Source organism: Daphnia magna, linkage group LG9 (genome assembly GCF_020631705.1).
Source record: "Daphnia magna isolate NIES linkage group LG9, ASM2063170v1.1, whole genome shotgun sequence".
In the NCBI taxonomy this organism is placed as follows: Eukaryota; Metazoa; Arthropoda; class Branchiopoda; order Diplostraca; family Daphniidae; genus Daphnia; species Daphnia magna.
The window spans coordinates 3,844,277-3,857,235 of NC_059190.1; the positions used below are offsets into that span (position 1 = coordinate 3,844,277).

The 12,959-nt window shown below is 41.9% G+C and overlaps 1 protein-coding gene across 3 annotated transcripts in view; it reads left to right on the forward strand.

Annotated features, from left to right (window-relative positions):
- Positions 1–12,959, forward strand: part of LOC116930827 (MOXD1 homolog 2) — a 39,918-nt gene that overhangs the window by 1,399 nt on the left and 25,560 nt on the right. For 2 of the 3 annotated variants that reach the window (XM_045178716.1, XM_045178715.1), the window contains exon 2: positions 12,249–12,645. In XM_045178716.1, the coding sequence (XP_045034651.1) occupies positions 12,301–12,645 (345 nt within the window). In that variant the 5' untranslated portion in view covers positions 12,249–12,300. The remainder of the gene's footprint in view (positions 1–12,248; positions 12,646–12,959) is intronic. The other variant, XM_045178717.1, reaches the window with a different exon arrangement.

Here is a 12,959-nt window from a genome sequence, read left to right on the forward strand (position 1 = left end):
TATTTCATTGCAGTCAGTCACACAGTCTCTTCAACCCTCAAAGGGAAAACAAAAAAAAAGGCCCCCCTGCTTTTTGTCTTTCATACATTTGAGTCGGCTCAAGTTTCAACTGCGTTGCCTCCTCGTTATGAAGCCCTTTTTATTCTTTGCCCCCACAAGACATTTGCCAGACTGAGGGGCCTTACAAAAATCACGACTCGCATGCAGTTGCATCAAACAGTTTTTTTTCCCCGTTGACTTGCTCTTCTCGTATGCACAAAGGCATTCGAGCAACAATAAACCCAATAGATCTGTCAATTCCACGTTACTCGCGTCACATTCTGAGCATGCATACCTGCCAAATCTTAACGAGGTGTCAACAACAAAAAAAAAAAACGCCGAGTAATCCCCTTACGTCGTCGCTGTCTGTTACATTTCTTCTTTAAAAAAAACGGATTTCCGAATCGCGCACAGAGGAAGGAAAACGTATGCGAGGCATCAAATCCGGATTGAATCGTCAAACTGTTGTACCATTGATGGCCGTATTTTATTTTTCCTTTTTAAATAAAGCTTTTATTATACAATAAGGTGGGAGGGTGGATAGCGTAATTTATGGCATCGTCATTGTGCAAGAGAGCCTTTTAACAACGAAAAAAAAGCGAAGGGGGCAAGGCAGATGACTTGAAGGATGGTAACACAAGATGCTGAATTTTTTGGTCGAGTGTCAGACCTCAATGTCAACCTTTGGGGTTTTCATTTTCAAACAACGAAAAAAAGAAAATGTCCGACCCCTCTTCTTTAGACTTTTGCTACGTGCCTAGGCTACCACTCACCCGGAAAAAAAAAAATACCTTCTTTTCTATCCGCAATTGGGGGGTGTACATATTCTTTTCATTTTTACGACAATATATATATATATTTTTTTAAAGGTACTATAATACAATAAACTAGGGCGCGCGCGTTGGAACTTTGGGCATTTGATTTCTTCTTCCATTTTTTTTATATTGGGCGCTGTGTTGACGAGGCTGCAAGTCGAGCTCTAGTTCCAGCGGATATACGTAGAATCGAGTGAAAGGATAGAAAGAAAAAGAAAAAAAAAAAGGAGACCGTGGAATGATAGTCCGGCCATTCAAATGTAGCCGAGCGTAGAGAGCGGACAACGTGCGCGCCACGGGGTGTAGGTGGCGACCAAACTTTTTCGGTAAAGAGAGGGGAGGTGGAGGGGAAAGAAGATCTTCGGGGCGGATTGTGTTTTGGGTTTTCTCCCTCCCATCGATTTCAAGCTGGAATTATTTAGCGGTTCCAAAAACCTTCACCCCCTTTCTTCTATGAGCTGCGACCATTCACTTTGTCACACTGGATAGACTGTTGTACTATACTGTTACTTCTTTTACCTTTTCATTCATTGCCCAGATTTTTTTTTTTTTTATGATGGCGCTAGTCGCCCTCGTCCCTTTTCCTCCCGTCCACCATAACGACAATTCATTGTATTGGCAAATGCAAGCGGAAGAAAATAAAGAGGGGGGCTTCTCTCTTTTTTATTCAGTCGAAATGCGAGGTTTGTTGTGTCGTCCAGGTGTGTTGTTTGGGGTACTGTAATCTCACTCCTTCCAAAACACTTCGCTTTATTTTTATTTTTTTATCAACAATTGCCAGCGCGAGGAAGGTCTAATCGATCGGAAAAAAATAAGAAAGAAAATCAGCCGACACAAATTCCCATGTAACCTTGTTATTTCCGCAAACGTTTCACACGCGCTCTGCTAGATTTGAAGGATCCGCTAGGGACTGTAAGCGTCGATGATGGAAGAGACATTTTTTTGAATGCGACGTCTTGAAGGCTAAGATCCCGCAGAGACCCCGTAGACATTGTGTGTGTTGAAAGTGGGGGGATGATGGCCTCAAGTTTTATTCTAAAACGGACCGCCGCCGTCGTCATCGATGTAGATCCATCAAAAAAACGAGAATAAGGGGGAAAAGGAAGGAGATCCATCATAACCGGAGGAAGCAGATTCGCTCTGCATCTCTTTTACGTATGTGGTTTGTATTTGTAATGGTATATGTATATATATATATACCTGCCGGTCGGGATTTAGCCATCAAACGTGTCTTTTAAGCGTGAGAAAAAAACCGTGTGATTATATATTTTTTTTTTTCGAAACTGCGTCTCAGATATTGGCAGAAGTTTCGTCTTTATTTTATTTTTTTTACCTCGGCCGAAGAAATCGTTTCGTATTTGGTTGGTCATAAATTCATATGGTAGACACACGCGCGGCTATCGAGAGGAATGCGACGGGCTCCGTGTAGATAAATCACGCAACGGCTGGCGTCTCCAACGGAAAGGAACTGTGACAAATCAAAAGGGTCGTTTTTTTTTTTTGAATTTTTTTCAAGGCTGTCTTCATCTCCACTTGCCGCCGCCAACACCACCACCCACTTGTTGTTGTTATTCCACGAAGGCGCAAAAAAAAAATAATGATAACAAGCTCACAATGTGTATTTCTCTGTGTCTCTTTCGGATCGACGAAAACCAACACAAACAAAATGTTTTAGAAGCCAAACAAACCCAGTGACAAAACAAAAAAGATTTACGAGTAAATGATCAATATCTATTTCGATGTTGAACTTGGTGTTAGTTCACTGCTAGCCATTTCAACTTTCTCATTGGCGCCGCCCATGTCTTCGGTCGGAAGGGCCGTAACATTGTAAATATTAGATTTTTTTTTTTTTTTTAGAACGTTGCATATTTTTTTTAAAAGTGGGTGTTGTGTCCTTATCACGTAATAACATGGTAGAGGTAGCCAGCAAGTGGGAGTTTGATTTGCACCACCACTAAATAACTACGGGCTTCTACCAACAGAGCAGTTGAAAACATTTTTTTTTAAATCTTTTTATTTGAGTAGATGTTGAGCTACGGCCTGTAATGATTTACGCGCGGTCATGATGGGCTGGATAGAAGAAGAAGAAAAAAAAAATATTTCACGAATGTTCATTATAATAATAGTTCCTCATTTGATTTTTTTTCTTTCATTCGTTGCTTCGAAAATCAGATGGCGGAGAGAAAAGAGAGGCCCCATCTAATATATTTAAATTGTTCGGCGCACTTTAATCATGGGGGCGCACGTGTGTGTTTGAAACCGATGTTCAAGAAACGTGGCCAGGGGACGTGAATAGAAGTCCTGGCCAGAATGAGGAAGCCATCACATCATGACTTTGCTTTTATTCTTTCGCTTCGATCTCCGTAGCCAACAAGGAGGGGGGGTTCACGCCGCCGTCATGACTCGGCCTCTTTTCCTATTCTTCTTCTTTAAACCCCAAGATGTTTCCAAACATTTATTTTTTCTCTCTTCTTCTTTTTATCGTGTATCTGATTTTTTTAAATATTTTATTTTGAAGAAAGACTTACGAAAAAGGCAAGGAAAACTAGTTATGAACTCGTTCGTGTCAAACGGCCATTTTTTCCCCCTTTCAGCTATTGTAGTAGGTGTCGTGTGTGAACCAAAATAGCAGGGCCCTTAAAGAAAAAAAAAAACACAAGCGGAAGAGAGAGAAAGAAAGAAAAAAACCCAAATGATAATGATAGCGTGATTCGAATAGACACAATCTACTGAGGTCTCTTTCGTGACGGTCCCCCGGTGCAATCGTGTGCCCGTCCTTGCCTAACTCCTGACACTGTCAAGACAAATTGAGTCCGATTGGAGTAAGGGCTGTCTGTTTTAGAAATTGTGACGCACGATTGGCTTCAACACACCGTCAGATCGATGATTATCAACCGTGATATGACAAGATGGGTGGACGTTACTCTTAGTCGCCGGGCTTAGGACTCTTGTCATTTCCCACCAGGATTTTGTGTGTCAGTCCCGTAATAAAAATTAAACGAAAAGCAGAAGAATCAAGTTGACACAACGGGGACTAGAAATGAACGACAACAACAACAAATTGCGTTTGAATTTCTGTATTGTTACTGGTTTATCTCGAACAATTGCACCTCGCTTGCTGCTAATTCCATTTTTTTTGGGGGAACCAAAGGGGAATCACTCACACAAATAATTCAAACTGCCTTTCTTTCGAGTGATGAAGAAAAAAAAAAAAAAAGGAGTCGTCCTAAATCAGTTTGATCGAGATTGCGTGCGTGGTGCAACGTCACGCGAGAGCGACACACTAAACAAAAATGTACACAATACTTGATAGCACGTCTCCGTCGAAACGGTGCAAAATATCGATCGAGCAATTTCGTGGGTACATGTGACGTCGGTCGCAGGTGAAAAGTGCCGTACGCAAATGTCTTTTCTGAGTTAAAAAAAAAAAGCTCTTCGTCAGTAAGACGCGAACAATAAATGACGTGCGCTGCGACCCTCTCTGAACCGTAGAAGACTCGACTAACCCGTGTTTTTGTGTTAACCCAAAATACAGTAAGAAGATTGCTTGCGTATAGACTTACAGCTGCTGTGTTATTATAGGAACATGAGAGAGTGGAACACGCGGAGGACACTGATCCGTAGAACTGGCCCAAATCTAATTTGATATCGTCTGTTCTGCTTATTCGATTGCTCCCGTTGGAGTGGGGGCTGTTCTCTTAAGGGGAAAGGTTGGTCGATTTCAGTACTAATCGTGTTACACGAGACAAGAGTGCTGCATCAGGTAGCTCGTAAGATGAGCGAGAGGCAAGAGATTGGTAGCTGCTACCGACTATTTTAAATAAATACCTAGGCTGCTGCTGCTCTTGATGGAATTCCCCCTTTTTTTCTTGAAAAAAAAAGAAAAAGGTAGGAACAAAAGAGGCAACTCAAACGACCGTGGGGGTGAAAGCATACGCAGCCCCTAGAGGCAATTCTCTTTCACGCCGAGCTGCTTATGGCCGGTGCACGTAGACAGCATTTAACCTAACTTCATAGTCCTCCCCTCCACCCTCTTCTTACCCAAATAACTTCTCCGCCGTTCACCACAACCCCCCGGTAGTGTGTATTTTTTTGTTTTCCTTTTTTTTTTTTCTTTCTCGTTGGGGTTCACCTCGGGGCACGCTGTACACGCAGCACACCTTTCTCGCGGGGGCACAGCGAGGTGCCAAAAAGAGATGGCCATCGCCAATAGCTCGGCCCACCCACAACCAATTTCCCCCCTCTTCTTAAAGTAAAGTTCCATCTTCTCGTTTTCTTGAGCCAGCAGCAGCATGCACTCACCGTAAATGCCTTGTACAACTTTAGGGCAAGTCCGATTCGTTTTGTTTAAACAAGCAACTTGAGGCAAAGTCAGGAATTTCAACGTTTGTTCTTGACATGTTCTCCACAAAGCAGCACCTTTACTCCGCGTTTATGTGTGTGTGCGCCAGCGCTTTGTACTGAGGCAGACAGTTTGAAACGCCAAGAGTTTGACAGGTCAAAAGACAAACACGAGAAACATGGCACCAACGGGCGTGCAGCTTTCGTACGTGTGTTTGATAATACAGTAGGCCCCCGCCGAAAACTGGCCGTGTCTCTCTCTCTGGTGTTTGTTTGAACAGCAGCACCTTATACATCGTCGAAAAAATGTGAAAATGTATGAACTCAGTTTAGGAGAATACTCGACACCAGCAGTGGCTTTGTTCATTCTCTTAATAACACTTCAAAACACTCAGACAGAAAACTTTTGGCGACAGGCCGTTGCTCCTCTTTTCCGCCCTTTTCTCGACTGTCTGCGGCTTTAACGTTAACGAACGTCAATAATTGGCGATCCAATCAACGTCAACGATTTCTCTAGATCGATGATCCTCTCTCTCTCTCTCTCCTTTCTGTCTCTGAGCTGATGGAATCCCCCCCACTTGGCGCGTATACCTCTCAAGTCGCCTGTTATACGATCCACCAACTTACATGCGACAGGGGCGTTGTTAATAGCTCCGGATAGCGGACAAAGGCGTGGCACGTTTTCTAAACCCCCCCCCAAAAAGCTGTTCTCCATATCACATTTTGTACAAGAAACTAATAAGAGAAAAGATTGAAATCCCAAATAAATGGCAGTCGAAAGAATCTAATCGATCGTTGACCGCTTGGCATCTTTACCGTCTTGTAGGCATTTCTTTCTTTTATTTTTTATTTTTATTTATTGATTACTCTGTTTCAAGAAAGAAAGAGATGTGTTTCTGCCGGATCGAAAGAAAGGCTGCAGTGGTGAAAAGAATTAAGCCAACGCTGTACTTTTTTGATTCCCTATGGCTATTCGGACGTTACAATCGAAACTGATTCATCCGTAAAAATAGAAAGAAAAAAGGGATCCAAAAGGCAAGACGGTACAATGTGCCATCTTTTTTTTATTTTTTCGTATTGATTTTCGATCCGTTGATTTTCTTGGACAGAGTCGTCCGCGTATGCCGACGACTTTGCGTTACATACACACCAAACGCAGATTAGGAATTTAGATATAGGCGTTGGCTCAGGTATACGTTGAGAAATCCTCGCACCTGCCTCAACATCACGTCAGTTTGACCTAAAAAAAAGAAAAGGTACATAAAAAGAGGCGACGTCCTTGCTGCTTTTCGACACGCCTTTGGAGTTTGTTTTATTATCTTTTGATTCTGTTAGTGTTGTCGAGAAAGTTATACAGTCGCGTGTTGGAATCATTTTTCGAAGAAGAAATCCGTCTGCATAACGAGGTTCTTATATGACATCTTGATCTTAACTTGTATACGTATCGGGGGTGTCTAGAAAGAGAGAGGAAAAGGCTGACCTCTTGCAGTCGCAACGATTCACCTGACAGTTTGACGATCTTCTGTTTACGTTAGAGAGTATAGATGGAGGAGCCGGAGAAACAAGAGATAGGACCACCCTCTACGTGTCTAGCTCTTTTATTTTTTGTTCAGATCACACTGATCTCTCTAGGCATTCCTCAACAGAGGCAACACACGAGCACAAAACAAAAGAGACATTGAAACCAGCACGCCATCAAACATCATGAAATATTCTCTTATTTTAAAGGGAGAACGTCACATTTTCCTTTTGAAATACAGACCCCAAGATTTGAATAGACCGCGCCGTGATGCATGAGCTCTGGGGGTAGCGTGCTACCATCCGAGTCGTGTTCAAGTCTTTTCCCTTTTTTTTTTTTAAAGCTTGATATTTTCATATTTGTTTTATTATGTATACGGCGAGGTATTGTACTCCCCTTTTCATGTACGTGCAAGACGTATCGAGTGTCAAATGTCGTCCATTGTTGCCGTCACGCAATGCCAACTTCCCTCCATCTCCTCTTCTTGTTCTTACTCTCATTCCTCTTGTATACTAAAATCAACCTGATCGTGCATCACTCGACGGGTAAATGTTTAAACCGAGGGTTCAATCTTAAGGAGAAGATTCTTTTTCTTTTCTTTTTTTGCTGGAACACACTTGTTTTGCGGTTGATGAGGAAGTTTTAAGCACAGCTCAACCGAACGCTGATTTACAATCAATGCACAAACTTCCCGACTTGTCTCATTAAAATAATTGAAAGCACACACACACACACAAGAGATAAAAAAAATAATAATAATAAATACCAAGCTGGATTTTAAGGTATTTATTTTATTTTCGAGGACCCTGTTCCGCTCGCGCAGACACAATTAACGACGGTGTGACTTGCTTTCGAATTTTTTTAGACGTGGTTCTTCACTCTTGTATGCCCCCTCTTTAGCCTTATGCCTTATTCATGTGAGAGACATTGACATTTGCATGAAATAACAGTGAATGAATCTCGTTTTCTGGCTAAAATAAGAAAAATAAAAGCTACTTGCCTAGCGGCTTCACGGATATTTTACACCTGGATAATATCAGAGTCAAAGAAAGAAAGAATATGTTGAAGGTCTTCATTCGTTGTCCAGGTGATTCTTTCTCCTGGATGTCTATATGGTCTAATCAACGTTTGTTGTGTGTACACGTCTACTACTGGACTGTATCAAGTCTGGCGGCATTGATCCGACACAGAGGCAGACAGTAGTGACTTCCTTTTTTCTGGTAGGTCTACAAAATAAAGAGATGGCAAGAGAAAGGGGGGGAACGTCATTAAAAATGAAGAAGAAAAAAAAAAAAAAGGACCGTAGAGAGGGCCGGCTGCAAAAATATTGAACTTGAGAGAATGTCCGGCACTTTACCCCCGGAGCGGATGAAGTAGCTGAGACTGGCCCAGCTGCCGCTGCTGCTGCTGCTGCTGCACGTTTTTGTGTGTGTGTCCTTTTTCTCTCAGCATGGGGCGGGGGTCCCCACCTTTCATTTGAAACTACAACAACAGAGGCCTCCGCTATGAAGAAATGGCAATGTAACATGAAGCACAGGACAGAGAAAAGAAGAAACTTTTGCCACTATAGAACCCAACCGATGCCAACCATCGCTTAATCAATAGCGGCCACTGACAAGTGGAGGGCGGAAAATTCTTCTTTATTTCTTTATTCCATTTTTATTCTTTTGGGACAAAGAAGGGACTAGAAAGGCGAAATACAATTGAAAAAGAAGTCTCCCTTTCTTCCATAGGAAACAGGAGGAAAGAAGAAAAAAAGACCATTCATTGAAGATGACACCTCCATCGAAAAGGAAGGGGAAAAGGTCAGATTGGCCCCGATTTTTCAGCGGGGGTAGTTGAATGTTGATACACTGAGAGACCCCAAGACTGCGGCCCAGAAAAATAAATGTTAGATGGCGAGATATCAAATGTCTTGGCTCCGGAAGTGGTCGATAATGTCAACACGGATTGTCCAATCTCTCGCTTTTCAACATCGAGTATCTCAACACTACAGGTTTAATCTCTTCAAAGATCACACGCAGCTGAGAAGAAGACTTGATTTACGTTGTTTTCCTTTTCTTTTTAAAACCCGAAACACTTTTATTTTCCCAGGGACATAGTTGTACGCTTATAAACATACTATGTCTCGTCACTGACGAACATCTCCGTTGACGGACTTTGGTCGAATAGAATTTCACGACCGAAGACATAAAAGAAAACGGTCATCATTCACTCGACCCTTTTTTTTTTACAGCTGCCGGACTTTTTTTTTATTTTTATAATCGTCACGTCGACTAATCGTCACATCGCACACACACACACCTAATCAACGTTTAGTAGCCAGACTCTGTGTGTATTCCAACATTTTGACGGGATTTCTTTTCTCCCCCCTACTCACGTCATGGGACGTCTATAAAATAAGTGGCTTTCCCATTTAAAAAAAAAACGGGACGTATGGAAACAGATTGCCGTAATAGTTGTGGTGTTTTTCGAACTTTACTGTGTTTGGGTCAAGCGTTAACTGCCCCATGTCTGCATTAGCAGAAATTTTATTTATTTATTTTATTTTTTTCAAAAGAGAGACTTTTATCCGTTTTTGTTGATGACTTCCAGTTCTAAACCGTCCTTCTCGTTGAGGCATCTCTGTATCTAATAATCTTTATTGATAGTCGTGACGAGGGTGAGAAACAACTTGGTGGTTCGTATTCCTTCCCCATCTAGAAACGTACCACCAGACGATAGTAAATAGATTTTTTATTTTATTTTTTAACACACACATCGTGAAGGAGTGGTGAGCTGGGCAAGGGGGGTTCACTGTTGGTTACAAAGCTTCAGATGATTATGTGTGCAAGTGATGATGAGTCTTTTGCCTCCGGTGGCCTTGGCTTCCAGCAGTCCCAACACACACATTAGATTCCCGAAAAAAAAGAAGAAGCCCACCCACACACACACACACACACACACGTATACGTAGCGACTATGAGATTAAGGCGCCCAGGACTTGTTGGTACCCGTACTTTTCTCTTTTTGTGCATGGTAATATAATATTGACGCTTTACTCTTATTCTTCTTCTCTCTCTCTCCCTCTCTCCTCGATGTCGCCCTCTTATTTCCCTTTGCTATACCCCATTATTATTGTCTTTGGTTGTCACCCCATCTTCTCAGTCTGTGTTGATTCTGACAACCGAAGAGAAAAATAGGAGGGTTTCTATGACGTACCGACCGAACCCCCCCTTACTTCTTCACCCGATGTTGCGGTGAGTGCGGTTTTCCTGTCACGGATCCCCCTCTCTGTCTCGTCCATTTATTTTTATTTTTACACAAAAATAATGTTTATGCTGGAAGAAAAAGAAAAGAGAGACTGTTTGTCGTAGACGACTAGGTCGACTTCCCCTTTTCCATATCCATTACAACAACCGGCCAGATTTTGTAGTTGTTGTTGTTTTTGGGTTCTTTGAATGATGAAAAGAAAAAAAAAAACTAACGAAATTTAAATGAAAGCAACCTTACAATATCCGATACGGATATCGATATCCGAAAAGCTGAGCAAATTCGAAACGGGACTGAGTGAAAAGAAAGGAAAGTTGGAAGTTTTTCTCTAAATTTCCATCTCATTTTCTGATGGTTTTGTGTTTGTTTCTGCTTTCAGTTTCCGATTGAAATGCTGAACCAACAAAGATGCTAAGAAAACTGAAAGCTTCTCACACACACACACGCACACACACAAGACAAATCTCTCGCATATTTTTGCTGCGAGATCTTGTGCAGCATTTCGTGTCTGTTTGTTTTTCATTAGTTTGATTTGCATACATCTCTCTATAAACTTTTGGCGATGCTGAAGGGCGTGCCCCCGTGTCTGTGTGTCTGTCTGACTTGGGGGGACTGTTTGCACTGGATGTAAAAGCCGGAGTTTGTAGTTGAGTGGGAGCGATGAATAAGTTTCTCTTATGAATCCAGAATGTTCTAGTTGTTGTAAGTTGTGTACTAAGTTCAACAGAGACAATAGCTGGAGTGACCCCACCGCTGCCGCTTGTAAGACAAGCGCTTTTCTTGAACCACGTTGGATCATTTCATACACAATGTTTATTCTAATTTATTTGTTTTAGCCGTTCTGATGGGAATTGTTCTTCCCCATCCGAAAGCGAAGTAGATGTGTTTGCATCGCACACAGACAGCACTCTAAGAAATCACTTTGCTCTTCTTCGTATTTCTTTCCAGATTTCCCTTTTTTTTTTGTTGCTTTTTTCCTATCATATAATATATAAATCCAGAGTCTTTTAGTCTGATTGACATCGAACACTTTACCGACCAACTCCAAACGTCCATGTTTTTTTTTATATTTTTCTTTCCAATTTTTGATATGCAGCCATTGTGATCAATGATGGCGGCTGTAATTCTCTTTCTTGTAATATTTTCACCCCCGCTTCGCTCCATCCATCCGTAAATGTATGGGTATCTAATACGGAGAGGTGAAGGGGAACAAATAAATAGGGCCACTATAAAATGGTGAGCAAGAAACCGTGAAAAGAAAAAAAAAAACGAATCTGACATTCAATTCAGGGTGTTGGTTAGGTTCTATCTGTGTTGCGCGCTATAATCAAAACGCGTACAGCTCTCCCCCTCCCCCCTCACTCCAAAACAAAACTATTATTTCAGCCTTACATGTATATATATGTACATATCTAGAAGAAAAAGAGAAAGCCACAAAACTGAGTCGAAATTGTTTGAAAAAAAAACAAATTGTAATCGGATCGCCGGGCGCGGTCACGCCGTCACGCCGCTTTCTTCCAACCGAAAACAATAATAAAAAGTTAAAATAAATAAATAAATGTGTGTGTGTACAAACATTGTATATGATGGTTGTACGCTGAATGAGAAGGGGGGAGGATATTTTACACATACAGCACAAAGAGTGGGGATATACGCATAGAGAGAGACGCGTTCTCTGTCGAGTTATTGTTTGATTTAATAATATGCTGATGAGATGATTATTATATGGCACTGTGGGGTCGTAAATGTTGTGGGCGCGACGTCGATATAGCTTTGTGCTCTGTTCGGCTACTGCCTTCTGACCCACGTCGTTCTATTCGGTTTTTGTTTTTCCTTTTTCCAATCATCGCTTCCTCTTTTACTAACTTTGGCATGACTCACAACATGAAAATCTCATCGTAGCATTTCAAATAGGATTTCAAAATGCGCTGCCATAACAACAACAAATAACAACATGAAATAACCAGAACCCCCCCTTCCCAATCGGTGGGAAGAGAAGAAGGGGAGGGGGTGGCGGGATTGATGGAGAAATAATAGTATTTAACGATCTCCATTTTGGTTAGGGCATATTCAAAAATGCCGCTTTTGAAACAGTTTGAATGGCTATTGACAAAGAAACACAAAAGCAACGAATTTATGTATTCATTTTGCGAGATCCAGTTTCCTTGTCGTTTAGCCTCAAAAACACAATTATTTAAAAACCTTATTCAAAATATATCCGATGGATATGTTTCACAACTCAATACATTTCTCTTTTTTTTCCTTCTTCTTTTCGTTTACAGATTCTGCAAGATATTTATTTTTTATTTTCAATTTATTTATTGAAACGGAAGAATGAGGGCGGATGCACCAACTTCGAGGTGGGGGTTCCGGTGGTTCTCCGTTACGATCCAGCTGCTTTTGTTGGTCTTCCTGGCCGGTCACACTGAATGCTGGAGACCGGCCAACAACCCGGCGGCCGGGCCGACTTCTACTAACATCCCCAACGCCGGATGGATGCACCGGATGCGGCTGGACGCCAACTACGACGTGTACTGGTCCATCAACGAGAGTGAGGTCACATTCGAGGTGCAGGTGCGCACCCTCGGCTACCTGGTATTCGGCCTATCACCGAGCGGACACTTCCACGACGCTGATCTCATCGTCGGCTGGGTCCACAATGGACGCCCTCGATTCCAGGTACCGTTCAAGCGTTTTGGCAATTTATTTCTATAGATATGTACAGTATACAAGTAAGTATAAGTATAAGGATGTGTGTTCTCATGTCTGCCATCATGCAGGGGGGCGCACATATGTTGAATGTAAGAGGTCCAAGTTGGTATCATTTTCGATGAATAGGACGCTGATTTTGATCAATTATGTACTTGCAACTTAACGGGTTGGGCCGTTTGAATCATGCGACATGTTCCTTTTTAAAAAAAAAAAAAAAGGCTGTGCGAGCTGCGACGTGTGCAGCGCAGGGATATCAGACATATAAAAAGTGGGCGTCTGAT